This window comes from Neovison vison, chromosome 3 (genome assembly GCF_020171115.1).
Source record: "Neovison vison isolate M4711 chromosome 3, ASM_NN_V1, whole genome shotgun sequence".
NCBI lineage: Eukaryota > Metazoa > Chordata > Mammalia > Carnivora > Mustelidae > Neogale > Neogale vison.
The window spans coordinates 168206688-168225173 of NC_058093.1; the positions used below are offsets into that span (position 1 = coordinate 168206688).

Here is an 18486-nt window from a genome sequence, read left to right on the forward strand (position 1 = left end):
AAATTCATATGTGAAGCCCTAACTCCCAAGGTAGCTGTGTTTGAAGATGGGGACTTTAAGGAGGTAGTCAGTTGAGCTGAAAAGGGTGGGGTCTTGATCCTGTAGGACTGGAGTCCTTTCGAGAAGAGAGAGACACCAGAGATCTGTATCTGTCTCTCTCCGCACATGCACAGGGAAGGCGCTGTGTGAGGACTCAGGGAAAAGGCAGCTCTCGACGAGCCAGGAGGAGAGGTCTCACCAGAACCCTGACAGCACCATGGTCTTGGACTTCCAGCTTCCAGAATTGTGAGAAAACACATTTCTGTTGTTTCATCCACCCAGTTTGTGATACTTTGCTACTACAGCCCAAGATGACTAATACAGAGGGAAAGACAATTAATCCACATTTGGATGAAAGACAATTGATGGATTCAAAGGCATCGTGAGGGGCACCTGGGTTGCTCAGTCGGTTAAACGTCTAACATCAAACTCTTGATCTCAGCTCAGGTCTTGATCTCATGGTTGTGAGTTCAACCCTGGGCTTGAAAGTAAGTAAGTAAGTTGAACTTACTTAAAAGTAAGTAAAGTAAGCTAAATAAAAGAATAAATAAATGCAAGCAAGTCGTGAGAATTGGCAGGGCTTTTAGGGCTTTAGGAGAAATGGAGCATGAGAGAGAGCATGACAGAGGAGGAAGAAGAAGGGATGTTGTCCAAGTTTCAGTTTTGGATAGAGGGTGAATTTTGGTGACTGTCACTAAGTCTGAGATTTGGGAGATGGACCCAGGCTAAGAGTGAAGGCACAGTTAGGATTTTCTGGTTATAAGCAAGGGGTTAAGTGTAGGGATAGAGGGGGACTATCATGGAAGTGGAACCTCACTAGAAACCAAGGTCAGGATTCTAGGAGAGTAGGACCCCCTGGGGGCCAGACTGGAAGGGAAGTCTGGGTACAGGGCAGCTCCCTGCCCTTCACTCCCAGGGTTCTCAGCCCGAACAAGCTCTCAGAGCAGGTCTGGGCTGACTCAGTGGCTCTGCTGCCTTTTCTTCTCACTCTTGTCCTGTTTCCTATAGAGAGAGAGAGAGACTGTTTGGCTCAAGAGTTTTAATCCAGGGTTCTAGTTAGCCTAGAGATTGCTTGTCCCAAGGACGTATCCTTGATCCAACCCATCAGGGCTGGTGGTCCTATGAGAGAATACTTGGCTTAGCAAATCTGTCCCTTCATCAGTGGCGTGAGCAAGGCAGCATCCCTTAGAAAGATCTGGGGTATGCCAGGCAGTGTGATGGAAACATCTAGAATGGAGGGTGGGGAGGGTAGGATCATTGTTGTGATTTTAGACTTGCTAGACTCATTTGTAAAATGTGCACATATGATTTTAGTTCCGTTTTTTTCAACAAATGAACTCATACTTTGCATTTTTTGCCAAAAGTCTACTGATTACAATATTTTGAATTACGTCATACTTTAACAGTTAACCAGTGGTACTGAGTTCATGGAAATATACCCGAGTAGAAAGAGTGTTTTTCCTCTGAGCACCGGAAGTAGTACTTCCAGTCTGGTGGATTGTTAAGAAAGTGTAGGTGCTTCGGAGTGACCCTCATTAGCTATGTGATGTTGGGTGGGTTATTTAAGTCCTCTGGGTACCTACTCATCTGGAAAATAGGAACAGCCTTCACATATATTCACGAGAACAACCCGAGAGAGTGCTAACCCAAAAAACCAGACCCACAGCAAGAATTTACCAAATGTTAAAGAAGAAATATGGCACATATATATTTTTCCAGAGTTCTGTACTTTCTGAATCTTCTCCAATGAAGACTCACTGCTTTTATAATCTGAAAAGAAGGACAGACCCAGTTTTGCCCAATTGTTGTTGTTGTTGTGTGTGTGTGTTTTTTTTTTTTTTTAAGAGAATGAGCCATAAAGAGAGAAAAGATGGTAAAACAGATGCAATCATGGACAGAGGAGTCTGCTTTTATTTGGAATAATGACAACATGTGGCCCTTGGGGTATCCTAATCAAAGCAGAGACTGTAGGAAGAGTAAACACGAAGAATTACAAGTTCTGTACTGGTATCATCTGTGTTCAGGCCCTACAAACTTAGATTCCCAAAATAGAGCGGTCATAAGGTTTCCTGTTTTCCCACCCCTCTCCAAGGCTGTTCTCTTCCATCAGGTGCAAAGCCTGGATCTCCAGCAACAAATTAAAGAAATAGAACACCCCCCCCATCCCAGGGCCTCTTTAAAAATTCAGATAAACCCATGTGCCCCTATCACTTAAATTAAGCTTTCCTAAGAAAAAGTAAGTCAATTAGTTCAAAATGTGGGTTAGTGCTTCTGGGTATTTAAAAGGGGATTTTTTTTTTCTTTTTTAGTTCATTTAGAAACATAGCCACGGGGCAGGTATATACCCACACCTCCACACGTCCTGTGAATTGCCAGGATATGTCTAGATACCAATTTCTGGTATCTAGAGCTTCAAAATCCAGTCCTTAAACTTCTCAAAGTTGTGAAGGTATTGAAATGTGAGCTTTAGATTTTATTTTGCTTTATCCTATCTTATATCCTTTACCGTCACCATCATTATCCATATTCATCCAAGGGCGCTTGACATTGCTATAGAACATTGAGAAGACATGATTTTTACCCTAATTGAACTTTTTCCTTCCTTCATTCAACAAATAATTACTCTCTAAACTTTGTAAACAAAAGCAGCCTCCAGGACATTAGGAAATGTTGTTCTAGAGCAAACTGTGTGACAGCTTCCGCGAAATTCATTTGTCCAAGTGGGCCACATGCAAGAAAGCAGACTTCATCAAAATGCAAAGAAAATGAGGTATTTCTGAAGAAGACAATTTCCAGAAGTAATTTCTGGGTCATAGAACATGAACATTTTTATGGCTTTTGAGACATTGCCTCATTGCTTTCTTAAAAGGCCATGTTTCTTGATATTAACAATTTAAAGATATGAGAATAACATTTTCATACCAACATTTAGGTATAAAGTGGGTTTTTACATTGTTGTTGTTGGTTTTGCTTTGCGTTTACTGAATAGGCTACTATTTTGAATGGTAGCAAGTAGTTTCAGGAATATTTTATGTTCCAAGACAACTGTAAATAGCTCCTCCACTATTTAATATATATGTTTCTGTGACATAACACTAACACATATCTTTACTTCTTTTTCTACCTTCGCTAGTATTGGAATGCATAGAAATACATTTTATTAACAAGAGGACTAACACCCACTTCAAACGCACTTATCCTTTAAAGAGATGTGAGTAGAAGAGAAGAAACAATATCACTGATTTTATGTGTAACTTTGACAGCCTTTACATTTGATTTTTTATTAACCAAGTGGTTTCATTATCCCATTATTATAACAAAGAGCACACTTTTAAGCTCCACAAAAAAAATACAATTTACTTATGGAAAACTACATTCCCCTCATACATTGCTTGTTTTAAAAACAGCCCAGGGACTGGTAGGTGATTATTAGGTAGAAAGATCAAGAATTGTAGTTACCAGGTGGCAATTAGAAACTAAAAATTCTACTCCTGTCACTCACTATGTTAAGTTCACGCTGACCTGTTTTGTGACAAAGCACCAATGATAAAAATAGGTAGTACCCTCCTTGTTCCCAGGAGATTTAGGCAGAGCAGCTCAGAATTTCAATAGAAAACACCTCATTCTAGTCTAGTTGGGTTTGTGGGCATTCCTTTGGCCTCAAACATTCTTGACTGTCATTTCTTCTAAGACACAGATGAGTCCTTATTTCTAACAGACCAGGAAAATAGTACTAGTGTTTTAGGTACCGAGTGACAAAGACGACAGTTTCCTAGGGCATCTCTGCTCTGTTCACAATCCAAGCTTAGGACTCAGCTTAGTACTATGTTGGCTTTGCAAAAATTGATTCCCAAATCAAATGACACACAGAAGTATTTTAACGGTAGGTGATTGCTCCCTCGAAGACTTCTTCTCTTTCATTCTTTGGTTCCCAGAAAGCTGTATGTAGTCAGGTGGCTAAGGGGTGGCCTATGAAGCCAAGCTTCCCTGCCCTACCAAGGTCTGGGAGACCTTGGGCCACTGGGTTAATCTTTGTGAACCCTCCTGGCCTTGCTTTTCTTTTTGATAAGCAAGCCTGGAAAATAGAGCTTTCATAAATAAAGAGCTAACAATTGAATGTTTACTAATGTTCCAGACGCTGTATTATATAGTGCTTTATTCTTATTAACTCATTCAATTCTTTTTAAAGATTTTATTTATTTATTTATTTGACAGATAGGGATCACAAGTAGATGGAGAGGCAGGCAGAGAGAGAGAGAGAGAGAGAGAGATGGAAGCAGGCTCCCTGCTGAGCAGAGAGCCCGATGCGGGACTCGATCCCAGGACCCTGAGATCACGACCTGAGCCGAAGGCAGAGGCTTAACCCACTGAGCCACCCAGGCGCCCCAACTCATTCAATTCTTGAAGTAATCCTATGGGTAGTAGCTAGTAACTACAGATAATAAAATAATGAGAGAATCAACACATTAAAAAAAGAAACTAGATGAGGCACCTGGCTGGGACAGTGGGTAGAGGACGTGACTGTTGGTCTCGGGTTGTAAGTTTGAGCCCCCTGTTACATGTAGAGATTACGTCAACAGATAAGATCTTAAAAAATAATTAAAAAATTAAAAAGGCAACTGGTAAAGCCAAATTAGGATTCAAATCCATGCAGTCCTTTTTCAATGATGACGTTTTAACCAATCTGCTATACATCCTTTATTGAGGTTAGCTCTCCCCCCACATACAAATATTTTGTGTTTACTGAGTGCCTACTATGTGCCAACCACTCTGCTAAAATATGCTAAGGAATTTGTTGAAAAGGAACCAGAAATGCCATAATATATAAGACACAGTTTCCACTCTTCTGGAGTTATTTTTCTTTGCTTCCACTTTACATGGGTTCTGTTTTTCATCGGAGTTCCAAACATACTACTCAAGATGATCTTCAAGTGAATTCAACAGACTTTCATAGTGAAACTTGGAAACAAATATATATCAGAATAATTTTAAATTTGAAATACGATTTAACCTCCATTGTACATTATGACTTTTTTAGTCATAATGTAAAAAGAAATAATGTAAAATTATTTCTAAATTTCTAAAAAAAACATTTCATAATGTAAAAAAGAAAGCATGACTTGAACGTGATGAACCAAATGCTTTTTCTGGTCTCTGGCCCCAAGAGCCCACAAGATTTCTTGAATTTATCAATTTAAATCCTTTCCAAACGATCTCTTTTAATACACTGATGTGTCCATTTCTCTGTCCCTCAATCTACTTCTGCCGTCACTTCCTAGAGTATGGTCTACCAGAGAGACGATTATGGTAGGGAAATAGCAAACCAAAGCAGTCGTTACAGTTATTTTAAGTTGCAAACAATAACGTCTTGCAGTTGCTTTTTGTCCTGATTTTTAAATGTAGAAATCCAGACCCATGATATTTTATGATTTTTTTTATCAAGAAGTTTCTTGCTAAATATAGATCTAACTAAACACAGATCTGTCCATTCATTCATTTAATGTAAATGACTGGAGTGCTCATCATGATCCAGGCTCTAACCTATACTACAAAGGTATATTGATGTAGCAGAGGAAATGGGCAGATAAAAAGCAACTACACCAATGATCTAACAGATGTTGCTCTGTAGATTGGAAGCAAAAAGGGAAAAGAGCTGAATATGTATCTGTGTGGTATAACCTCTCATAACATGTGAATATGAAACCGGAGTAGATGGGTTATAAAATGAGGGTGAAATATTTGGAGTTTTTCCTCCCAAAATAACCATATCTCTACTTTCAAGTAATCTAAGAAATGGAGCAGCACACATACACCGATGGTACTTTTTAATCATTAGGAAAGAGCTAAAAAAATGGGGAACATCTTGCTGAAGATACAAACATCTCGGCACAGCTTTTATAATAATGAGTTGTGACAGTGAAATAATTATTATAAATGTTTCCTACAGGACTGCAATCAGTTTATGTAAAGAAGCTATTCATTCTGCACAAGAAATAAAGAAATCATCCTTACAAAAGAGCCATCAGTCATAAGTGGTGGGGGAGTTCAGGGGACTTCATGATAGGGCAGAGTCAAAGTGGATGATCCCAGCGGGGCTGATAGAAGACAACCACTACAGCCTCCTTACCAGATAAGAAGAAGAAAGCCTTTATGATGCTCGCAGTTTGGTACCAAGTGTATGGTACCACAGGATATTTTTAAGGAATCATTTCCTAAAGCTGGGATTGAACTCCTTTATGAATTCAACTGTAATTTTGCATCACCCGGTTTTAAAAATTAAGCAACTTATTTATTTATTTGTCTTTGGTTGTGTCAGGAAGGGCTTTTCTGGGTGTTCTTCCTGATAGCTACTGTAGGTTCTAACCTGAAGAGGTCTTTTCCCATATTTGATGAAGAATCATTAATGGGCAAGGACTTTTGGTAGCTGTTCAGGAGCTGCTGCCACGAAGGGGATTCATAGCTGCCAGAAAATCAGTCCAAGGCGTACTTTCCAAGGTGCGTTTTTCCTGATGCCTGCGAGGGTCCTGCCCATTGTTTGCCAACTGTCCAGGCAGCATCTGAAGCAGTTGTTTTGCTACATCCGTTAAAAATTTATTTGCACTTGGGGTTTTTTGGTTCTGCCATTGCCCATCACCCCCCTCTCCCCTTTGGCTTTTGCCGGTAGAGACCTGCCCTGGGGGGTATTTTGTCCTGGGAGCACAAAACTATTTTCTTTTCTGGAAATAAGTTGACGTCAACTGGGAGCTGTTTTTGGTTGCTTTGTTTCCCGGAGCGTCCAACCCAGCACACCGCCTCCGGCAAATTGCAAGCAATTCAAAGCAGCTCGCCCAGCAGGGAGGGGAGCTGGGCTGGGGGCGGGAGTGGGGCTCACCCGTTTAAGCTGGGAGACCTGGGGAGCACGGCTCTGGGGCTGGAGCGTGGGCCGGTATCCCCCGGCCCCTCCGGGAGCGCGGCCCCTCCGGGAGCGCAGCCCCTCGGTGCACTGCGCTGCCCGTGAGGGCCGCGGGAGAGCAGCCCCTGGTAGGTAACTTTCTGGGTGCCCACCTGAGGGTTCAACACTGCTGCAATTCCCTTCCCGGATACTCGGGCGTCCAGAAAACCTGGGAGCATCCTGGGACAAAGGGCCAGCCCTCCGGAAGTAGCCCAGTGCGACTGGTGTGGTGTGCGCGGGTTCGCGTGTGCAACTAACTTAGCTATTGCCCTGAGCTCCGGGAAACAAACGCCTTCCTACATATTACTGGGGGCACAGTGCATTTTGGACAAAGCCTGCAGCACCTCGAGGATGTTTCCGGAAGAGTGCAACCTACCTAATTTCTCACCTCCCCGGACTGTTCTCTGCGGACTGCAGGGCGGATGAAAGCGTGTGTCGTGTGTGTACGGTGTGTGTGTATATGTGTGCGTGCGCGCCCGAGGAGCGGGAGGGGGCCCAAAAGGCACCGACTTGCTGCAACTTGTTCACACCTGGCGCGGTTTCCCCAACGCTCTGCCGCGTCCAGGGCCGAGGAAACACGCGTAGGGCCAGCACTGATTGCTGAAGACACCGTCAACTCCCACTTAGGCACCCACACGGCCCAGAGCCCTAGTCTACCCGCCCCTTACTTTTTATTTTTTTTCTTTTGTTTTTAAATTACAAATTGACGGATGGGTTTCTATTGATGCATAAAACTATAAACTGCCCTGAAAGCAAGACGGGGAATCCGGAAGGGAGCGGGGGACAGGCAATTGACAAGACTTCTACAACCGAAGTGCCTAGAATTAGGACTCGGGGGCAAATCCGAGGACCCCCTGGAGAAGCTGGCGAGGCTGATTTCACTGCAGGGTCGGCACGCCCCGGGGTCGCGCTGCTAGGACTTGGCTAAGTTGGTTCCCCCTAGCCCCTGGAATTCGAAGCTGGCGGGAGCGCTAAGGGACATTCGGGCTGCCCGAGGAGGAGAAAATTAGGATGCACCGCGAGCTCCGGAGGTGGCCAGTGCTGTGCAGCCAAAGAAAACAGCCGAGGTCTCGGGCGGCTCTGGGGGCGCTGCCCCTGGGTCCGGAGAGCGCGGGAGGCGGCGACGCGAGGACGCGCCCAGAGTCTGGGCGCGCCGGGGGCGGGCGTTGGGCTGGAAGTGGGACAGTGTCTCCTATGGGAAAGCGGGACCCGGCGAGCTCTTTGGCCGCCTTTCCAGTTTCGGAGGTATCCGCCCCCGTGCGCCGGAGGCAGCGCAGCCCCGAGGGCGAAAGAATGGCGGTTGGCAAACTTGGAACGAGTGCGCCCGGGATCCGAATTGCCGGAATTGTGGCGGTGGCGGGGGCGGCCGAGACCCAAGTTCACTTTTTCCGCCCGCTCGCCCGCCGACGGGCCTTAGGAACGGGCATTGCTCTAGCTCCAACCAGGTGGAGCGCCTCGCCAGAGGGAGTTGTGTCAGAGTGCTCCGAGGCACGGAGGGCGGCGGCCAGCGCGAGTGGGGAGGGGTCCCTCGGGTCCGGAGCGCCTCTCCCGGTGTCTCCCCTCCCACCCGCCCCTCCCAGTCTTTCTTTCTTGCTCCTTCCCCAGGCTGGCGGGACCCGCGCGGACTTGCCCTAGACCTACGGGGAGCGCCCCAGGTCTTTAATGACAGCTTAAGAGGCTGTTGGAAAATTCGAAAGGGATGAGGCTGACGTGGGGCGTGTTTCGCTCCTTTGCAAGAGTCGGAAAGGGAGCTGGGAGCCGTGCGGCTGGCCCCAGGCCCCCGCGCCTCGCCGCCAGCAAGTAGGTGGGGGAGCAGCCGCCGCCAGCCCCATCCCGCTCCCAAGCCTCGCCCGCTGCGCCCTGGCCGCGGGCGCAGAGAGGGTGCGGGGCCTCGCCGTGCCTCCTCCACCCTGCTCATTAACCTGCCTGCTCCGCTCCGCTCCGGGCGGCCCCAGACACGGGCTTCTCCGAGCAGCACCCGCGGCCGGCCCGGCGCTGCCGCCTCCCGGAACCCCCGGCTCCGGGGGGCAATGAGGGGGCGGTGGAAGGGGCACTGCTCCTCGGGCATTACTTAGAGAAGCGAGACCGCCCCGCCCTCCCGCCTGCCCTCCCTCTCTCCCGCCCGGGCCCGCGCGCCACTCCGCCAGAGGGTAAGTTGGGAGTGTTTCACCCCCACCGACAGCTCTCCCTCCCCTTTCTCCCCCCCCTTCAAAGTTTTCTTAGGAGTGAGGAGAGGGGTTGGGGAGGAAGAGGGTCCAGCCATCCCCCGTCCTTACCCTTCTCCCTGTCTAACTTACCCCCGCCTCCCTTCCCCTCCATCCCCTGCGCGCCGCTGCCCCTCCGGAGCTGCGCTCCAAACTGACAATTGGAGCGCGGCTCCTTTAAGAGCCCGGCTTTGCCTCCCGGTAGCTGAAGGTCATTAAACACAAAAGCTCTCAGCGCTGCGGTCCAATATAGCGCATGCGCCCTGCCCGAGGACTGGCAGAGAGACGGCAATATGGCGAGAATGCCTGGCAGCGGGGACTGTAACACCAGCGCGGGCGGCAGCGCCAGCGCCGCCGCCGCCGCCGCCGAGAACAATGGGGAGCGGGGCGAGGGCGAGCGCGGTGCGGGGGGCCGCGGCCGCCGCCACGGCCGCCCGCACTACTGCAGCGCGGGCGAGGAGGAGGAGGAAGAGGAGGAGGACGACGAGATCCAGGAGGTGCAGATAACGGGGGACGAGGAGGAGGAGGAGGAGGACGGAGGTGGGGGGCTGGAGGAGGACGAGGAGGAGGAAGAGGAGGAGGAGGAGATGGGGCTGGACTGGGATGAGCCCCTGGAGCCCGAGGACTCGGCCGGGGAGGAGCTGGAACCCGAGCCGGTCCATATGATCAATATGGACCAGAGCGCCGCGCTGGAGCCCGAGGCGCCGCCGCGATTGCTGGCGCCCCGGGCCCGCGGCGGGCCGCCCGGGGACAGCGCCGAGCTGGACCCCGACGTGCTGCAGCGCCCCGAGCGGGCCCGGCTGAGCGAGAACACCCGGCTGGCCACCCGCTACGCCGTGCGCATCTTCCGGGAGTACCTGAGCGAGAAGGCGCAGAGCCCGGACTTCGAGACCATGGACAAGGGGGCGCTGTGCCGCGTGCTGCGCTCTTTCTACGCCGAGGCCCGCTCCAAGAGCGGCCAGCTCTACAGCAAGTCGTCGCTCATCAGCATCCGCAGCTCCCTCAACCGCTACCTCAACGAGCCCCCGTACTGCCGCACGCTCGACCTCACCAAGGACCCCGAGCTGCGCAGCGCCAACCTGACGCTGGCCGCGGTCATCCGCAAGCTCGAGGAGCAGGGCGCCGGGCCGGTGGTGCAGAAGCAAGCCATCACGCGTGCCGACCTGCGCAAGCTCTACACCTCCAGCGTCTTCAGCACCAACACGCCCTTCGGGCTGCTCAACAAGGTCTGGTTCGAGACGTGCATGTACTTCTGCACGCGCGGCCGCGAGAACCAGCGCGAGCTGGAGGAGGACTCCTTTGGGCTGGCTATGGACGAGGACGGCCGCAAGTTCGTCTACTTTAAGTCCCTCGGGCCCTACCACAAGTCGCGCTCGTCGTCGTGGAGCAAGAAGCGTGCAGAGAGCAGCGACGAGGAGAACTTGCCCCGCATGTACGAGACGGGCACCGAGTTCTGCCCCTACGCCAGCTTCGTGAAGTACCTGTCGAAGCGCAACCCACTCTGCAAGGCGTTCTTCCAGCGGCCCCGGGACCACTGCAGCGAGGGCGATGTGACCTGGTACGAGAACAAAGCCATCGGCAAGAACTTGCTGGGCACCAGGATGCAGATGCTCTCGAAGGCGGCCAAGCTCTCCAAGACCTACACCAACCACTGCATCGGCGCGGTCTCCATCGCCACGCTCAACAGCATCGCTGGCATCGGCACCAAACTGGGCTCGCCCGCCCCGCAGGGCTGCTACGCGGAGGCTCTGAACGGGGCGGCTCGGCACCACTCCCACCACCCCCCCACCCATCCCTCCCACCACCACCGCCCCCAGCCGCCCTCGCTGGGGAACACCTATATCCTCCCCAAAGACAGCCAGGTCGGGCCCGACGTGAAATCCGAGGCTGCGCCCAAGCGCGCTCTGTACGAGTCCGTGTTCGGGTCGGGGGATATCTGCGGCCCCTCTTCCCCCAAAAGACTTTGTATCCGCCCCTCGGAGCCTGTGGATGCGGTGGTGGTGGTTTCCGTGAAACACGACCCCCTGCCTCTTCTTCCAGAAGCCAATGGGCACAGAAGCACCAATTCTCCCACAGTAGTTTCACCTGCTCTTGTTTCCCCCACCCAGGTAACCAAACCAAACTCTATGCATGAAATGTTTCTGCGGTACCATTTGGGACTAACTTTTGCTAATGCAGGTCTGGGTTGGGGGCGGGAGGACTTTTAAAAAGTACTAAATATACTGAATCAGATTGGAGCTCACTCTTAGAAGCTTAACTCTTGGAGCTTTTCAGGAAAGTTTACATGTAATCTTAAAATATGTGAGAAGGCACGCTCCCTAAATCCCTGCTGTGCAGTAAGGCTAAAACTTCAAAGTTTGCAGAACAAAAGGGTTGGAGGCAGCCGGCCTCTCCGTTGAACGCTGGAGTTTTCTAAGGCAGGGTGGAGGAATACCATGCATATAAAGGAAGCAGTTACTTAAAATATATTTGAATAAAGCAACCATTAAAATACTCTTTTGCATATTACCCATAACTTAGGAAGATTAAAAAAAAAAAACAACAAAAAACGGTTCCTTACTGAAAAAGAAAACATGCCAAGCCCACTTCCTGTATGTGGGTGGGGAGTGGAGAGATTGGCAGTCCAGTGCCAGTTTATGCTGTAACAGGTAGCTGAATGTAAAGTGATGTTTGGGGTGTAGTTTCCAGAAACTGAAGTCACTTGTTAATAGAACAGGTATCTGCACTACCAGCGAGACTCTGTGCTCTGTGGTGCCCAGCACCGCGGTTACCAAACCTTGCTGCCCGTGTCTTGCCCCATGAGGCTCACCATCTAGAGGGCAGATAAGACTCAAGAATGGAGATATTTAATTAAGACCCAACAGCACAGTAGTGTGGCAAGAACACCCACAGTGACAAGCTGTACATAGCCCAGAAGCTGAGCCACCTTGGGGCAAATCAGTTCACTTCTCTGGGCTTCAGAGTCCTCATCAAGGATTAGGGAACTGTTTTAATATTAAAATTATTTAATTCTAAGCAGTACCAAATTATAGGTGGAGATTGAGGGCTTCCCTGGATGCCTCTGGTCTTATTATTTAGAGGAATAGGTTCATATTCTTAAAATTGTGTTCCTCTTTTAGAGACTTCTCTAGGATCCAGAAACCAGAGGTCTGTGGGGACTGTGCTCTATTCTTTTTTTTTTTTTTTTTAAGATTTTTATCTATTTATTTGATAGACAGACAGAGATCACAAGTAGGCAGAAGGCAGGCAGAGAGAGAGGGGGAAGCAGGCTCCCCGTTGAGCAGAGAGCCTGATGTGGGGCTCGATCCCAGGACCCTGAGATCATGACCTGAGCTGAAGGCAGAGGCTTAAACCACTGAGCCACCCAGGCGCCCCTGTGCTCTATTCTGTAGGCAGCGTAGCCCCTGGAGGTTTTACAACTTTGACCTCCCTGCCATCAAGCAGAAGTAGGAATTTACCCTGAAAGTCTGGAGGTTGTAGTGCAGGCCTTCAAGGAACAGATGTCAGGTACCTCTGTGCTTTTTCCGAAGTGGAAATTCCAGTTCTGGACAGACTGACCCGTTCAGAGGTTTACCAGCTAATCAGCAAGCCCCAAGGCCAGCAGAGAAAGGGGCTGTGAATGGTAATATAAACACCAAAGTTCTCTAAAATACACAAGACCTGCAGGCTATGTGTCTTTCTCTACTTCCAGTGTGCATGGTACATTTCCGATAGATCAGGGGGTGGCTTTCTGCAGCTGTGAGGGTCTGGAGAGGAGAGTTCTTCTTTGGAGAATGTGGATTTGCTTTTTCTCTGAAAGCAAAAATAAATGTTCACATTCTTCTGATCAAGTAAAACCCTTAAAACTTCCTGGTTTAGAGTAGCACCTGATGATTAAGAGTTAAACGCCTGAGAAAGTTTATTAAAGTCTGTGTCTGGTTGGAATAATAATGAAACAGTTTGTCTGCTGGCATCTGTCTGGTATATAGTGTCCTATAGATTCATGACTTAAGATTCACAGAAGATGGAGGAGGGAGTTGCTCAGTGGGTTTTGTTTTGGTCTAAGGAATGCACTTGCCCCGTCATAGTCTTGTTTCCACTGAGTGAGATAAATCAGTTCTCTAAACCTGACTACGGATTCTTTTCTTTTTCTGAGTTAGAGTCAGATAAATATAGATTAAACTTAAATATAGATTTGAGTGTCCATATGTTGGCTAGATTGTTATTATGCAAACATTTTTGCACAAGTTTCTTGTAGTTAAAACACTACGAAAAGTTGTTCTTTTTGCACATATTTAAGTCAGCTTTTTATTTATGTTTAAGTTTTTTTAATCAGCTTTAAGAAGTTTTAAGGAAACTCTTTAGTTAACCCCTGCAGAGCTTGCTTTCTAAAGTCTGAGTATTCTAAGAATGAAACGAATGTTTAGTTTTATAGAAAGCCGATATTAAACCTTTTCCTCTTGTATTTATTAAAATCACAGAACCATTTGAGGTCCAGGGCATTTCCTGGGTATTGTGGACCGGCTGGGGTTACTGGCCCAAGGCACTGCCTTAGGAGGCCAACTCCTCTTGCCGGTCAGTAATCTTCAGGAAATGCTGTGTATAGCTTGAGCTTCAGTCATTATTACTTAATTATAAACATAAGCCATCTGACCTTAGTATCAGCTAAGCCCATCAAGTGGCATTGCACGGAATTCCACTGTTGGCCATATTTTTCTCGACTTCTTGACAATACTCACACCCTGATGCTCTGATCTCTTCTAACAGTGCAAGTTTCTCAAAAAGGAATAGCCTATTCCTTTAAGTGCATTTACTCTTTACGTTTTGAGACTTGACTTTTTGAGAGGGTTACTAGGTGTGTCATTTGTGCGACTGGTTGAAAAACGAATGCATTCAAGGGTTAATGATTATGGAATTTGTGATTTTTATTCCTGTGAATTTCCTGGCTTTTGTTGGTTTTGGGGAGAGGGTGGCAAGGAGGAGTTGTGATAGTTGTGATGGTTGCTTTAAGGAGTTCACTCTTTAATTCTCTGGAGTGGCTGTTAAAAGCAAAGGGCAATTCTTGTCTCCCCGCCTCCTGCATAGCTGTTGTGACCTAAGATGATCCAGTTACGGTGCAGCTTCCTAGCAATCTTGGGAGATCACATGGTACATTTAAAAAGGTTTAGCATAGCCCATCCTACATTTTTCAGAGCTGTTCTCCTTGCACGAAAATACAGCATTTTTCCTGCCTCAGAGAACAATACTTCAGCTTAGATATCCTGGCACAGAGATTTCTAACTTTAGTCTTTAATACCTACTTGAAAAGAATATAGTAAGAATTTAAATTCTCTAAATATCATAGTTTTGTTGCTAAAGCTTTTATAGACCGTGCCTCTCTCCAGCACCAAACAAAAATGTGAAAATCAGCTCCCTAAAATAGACTTAGACACATTTGTAAGCTCGTGCCAAAGGTGTCTTCAGTTCTTATTTGACTTTAACCCAGATTATTTCCAGAAATACTTTTAAGGAATTCTGCAGGTAGGGAATAAGTAGTGGGGAGATTCTAGGGTTGGTGGAGCACATGGTCTGTGTCTTAGGGTCCTGAGTCGGTCTGTACAGTTTCCCAAATGAAAATTGGAGCAGCCTCTCTGTGGGGCACATGCGGTCTTTAGTGGCATTGCCTTTGAGAAGTCGGATGTTGATTGCGCTGGGGAAGCAGTTTTCCTTCAGGTGCTTAGTGTGGGAAGGAATAATCTGTCTCTCTGCTTAATAGGAAAAAACCCCGAACAAACAGACATGCATTTTATGTATTACTGAAATAGTCACCAAAGTCTTATTTTTAATTTGGGAGGGCTACTCTCTTTCTTAAAGAGGGAATCAGACTTCTATAAACGTGAAGGGAGTGTAGTGGGTTTAACAGCCAAAGCAATTGTAACAGAACTTTCTTATGATGGTTATCTGGAGCTGTTAGGATTAGCTACCTTATTTTAAAAAGGCATTTTCCTGATTTTTACTGTTAGTTTATGGCTATTTTCCTTTTCCTGCTACAGGAATATTTGCTCTCCCATTCAAATTGGTGGAGAAGCTAGGTGTCAGTTACATAACTATGTAACTTTTTTTCACTCATGCAGGAAACAGTTATGGAGCATCTCCTACTGTGGCTTTTGTACCAGGAATCTCTATAAATTAATCCATTTTCCACTTGGCAAGTAGTAGCATTGGCAGGATTTTGGCCTCATTAACTATTAAAACCAGATCAGAATAAAGAAAGTTAAAAGGTGAAGAACTTACTGTTTTGCAGCAGTCGTTTTGGGAAAGAAATCTATATTTTTAACTCCTGTATTATTACTGCAGTCATGATATAAGTGAATTACTCTAAATTGCTATGAACCCGTATGTATGTCAGCTCACTGTTAAAGCTAGTCCAGGAAACAGAGAAAGAAGTATTTGCTGCGGAATGAGAAAGTGGCTCGCATTCATTGAACGCTTAAATCTTGGTGTCCCCCTGATTTTAAAACCTGGCTCCCCCAAACAAATGAAAACAGTCCTCTTGTCACTGCACATGAGAGCCCATCTGCAGGTAGGACTGCTCCTTGCACATGGGACTGTGGAAGCAGGTTCGGCCTTGGTCTAGGCCAGTTAAATCCCCACTTCAGTTATTTAATAAAAAGTTGTTTCAAGTTCACCTTTGGTATCCTAGATGCCATTTGCAAAGCAAAATTGATGTAGAAATTGCGGTGCAGTTGCCCGTGTTGATAATCTTGGAAACAAACATGTAACGTGAATCTGTCATGTGCTAGACCTTTATTTCTAGGACCTGTTCTTTCTTCTCTTGATTGACCCTTCACTGCATAATACCAGTTAGTCATGAGCCTTTTTATTTTTATTTATTTATTTTTTTATTTATTTGACAGAGAGAGATCACAAGCAGGCAGAGAGAGAGAGGAGAAAGCAGGCTCCCTGCTGAGCAGAGAGCCCGATGCGGGCCTCGATCCCAGGACCCTGAGATCATGACCTGAGCCGAAGGCAGCGGCTTAACCCACTGAGCCACCCAGACGCCTAGTCATGAGCCTTTTTAAAGACTTCTTTGGACAATTTAGAAAGAGGAGAAGGTAGGGGTTGGTCCAAAGGGGGCTGTCGATTGACCTTGAGGAACCCAAAATGAAAGAAAACGTAGCTTTCAGATTTGAAACCTTGCAGGGGCACCTTTTTTTTTTTTTTACTGAGTTCTAGTGGTGGTGTAAGGACACCGAATTCAAGTCAACCGTTGTTGATCAAGCTCTGTCCACTTGCTAAGTGCTTGTCTAAAGGGGCAGGATTTGGCTCTTGTCCTCAGCGGGAGATCACAGAGAATGAACAAGTTAGTGGACTTCAAGCTGGAGGGATTGTCCACTTGATATGCACACATCACCATGGAAACAGATGAACTTTTAAAGTTTTAGGTTCTGTAAGATTTGAGGCCAGTTGGGTTTTCAGATTTGTAAAAGTGTCTCTTTGTCTTCTGTTCTCCGAGAGAGGACGGGCTCGGAAAGGTGTCAAGTCTTTACAATGGGGAATGAGTTTCTGCATAGTCTGGAAATAAATGAGTGTTTAAGCCGGTCAAGATACCTCACCATCGCCAGGGCTGTGTTTCCAAATGTGCGTGGCTTTAAACTAGACAGCTGACCACAGTATAGCCTCTTTACTGCAGGAGACCAAGCCTCATTAGACGTGGTTCAGGTTTTCAGTAATTCTCCCCATCCTCCTCTTCAGCTTTCTTTACAGCCAGACTTCGTTTCATCTTCTATACTTTAACAGCGAACAGAGCCTGTTCTTTCTCCCTGAAAAAGATACATTTATATATGACCGTCAACTTTTACTCATCACTCATTTTTTAAATTCACATCCTATCCTGAACTTGGCCCATGCAGGGGATTTTTCAGAAACAAAAAAGTAGGCGATCTCGTATAGGACTGTAAACAGTCAGGAGTGTCTGACCTTTTGATCACAGCGGTTTGGTCACAGAGCTTTGCCCTGGGGCTGCTTTGGGGACCCCCGTGGGAACTTCCTTCTGGAAACCCACTGCATTCTGAGAGCTGTGATTCCTGTTGAGTGCCTGCAAATACTTGAGCCCCTGCTGGCTGTCCAGGCAGTGAGTTTGGGTGTGTTGACTGTGCAGGGTGCAGGGAAGTCACAAGCCGCTCCTCATACTGGAAGAGAAGTATGAGGATGACGCAGGGCTCCTGTGTTGATTGAGTCCGTGTATGCAACCCAGGAAAGCTGACGGACTCAGAGCAGCCTTGAAGGGAGAGGATTGGGAGGCTGCCAGAGCAGCTCCGTTTTTTCACACGTCACCAGCCCATTCTGTGCCTCCCACTCTTCCAGGTAGGCATTTGAAAATCACCTTTCTCATGCAAACCTTTCTAGCAGCATTCACACCTCCGATCAGCTGCTTGCCCCTGATCACCTGGCAGCAAGCCCTCGGCAGATGGGCGTGTTGATCCCGTCCTGGAGGAAGGAGGTAAAAATGTGCTACCCAAAAGGGCTGACAGATTTTAAGAGAACGTTAGGTTGTGGGCTTCTAGGAAAAAGGGGGAGAAATTCAGAGAGGAATGCTGAAGGATGGCAGAGATCAATGGTGCTTCCTTTGTGAGTAATGATGGTCACCAGATTAGAACATCAGGACTAGTTTGGAAGCTTTTAATCATCATTTTCTAGTTTTACTCTGCGTCTCCACTGCTGGTTTACCCGGTTCAGTCAGGTGTCTCACCATTCAGCCCCTACCCTTCCTCTTAACCCTAGAAAAAGGGAACTGTTGTTTATAGCAACTGTCCCGCGTGGTTGCTTTCCGCCACATGCTAGGGACCAAGCTAGTTTGAGACACTATATATGTACAGATATATTTTTTGGTATTTGTCATTTCTCTACCCGCCCCCCCCCCCCGCTTTAGACAACATGGTCATGGATAGTAACACTCATACAGATAGAGATGCCCACATATGTGTTATATAAACTTGATACATGAGAAAATGAGCTTACAGATAAGTTAGGAGACTTGAACTTGCTATATTGGTTTTTGTGTTTTTTTTGTCTCTTTGGTTTTTTTGCCCGGTAGTTTGAAGGAATATAGCTTAGACATGAGAGCTGTTCCAGCATTCCCAGCTTCCCAGCTGTTCAAGGTGAGCCATTGGCCCCGGTCCAGGAAGGAGGGAAAGAGAAGTGTGCTCTGGCCACAGAGTTCTCACCCTGTTGGGCTGCAGTCTTCGGGGATGAACAGGACCCCCTCTTGCAGAGTTGTGATGTCCGCTGTCACAACCTCTGACCGATTCTGTAATTAGGAAGCGAAGTGTAATCATGAATAATGACCAAGAC

The 18486-nt window shown here is 47.3% G+C and overlaps 1 protein-coding gene across 3 annotated transcripts in view; it reads left to right on the forward strand.

Annotated features, from left to right (window-relative positions):
• Positions 1 to 18486, forward strand: part of KCTD1 (potassium channel tetramerization domain containing 1) — a 178703-nt gene that overhangs the window by 78429 nt on the left and 81788 nt on the right. Inside the window, exon 1 of one of the 3 annotated variants that reach the window (XM_044243242.1) lies at positions 8807 to 9120. The exons of 1 other annotated variant lie outside the window; for it this stretch is intronic. Coding sequence is in view for 1 of the 2 variants with exons in the window: in XM_044243240.1 (XP_044099175.1) it covers positions 9468 to 11282 (1815 nt within the window). In the remaining variant the exon portion in view is untranslated. One more of the 3 variants, XM_044243240.1, reaches the window with a different exon arrangement.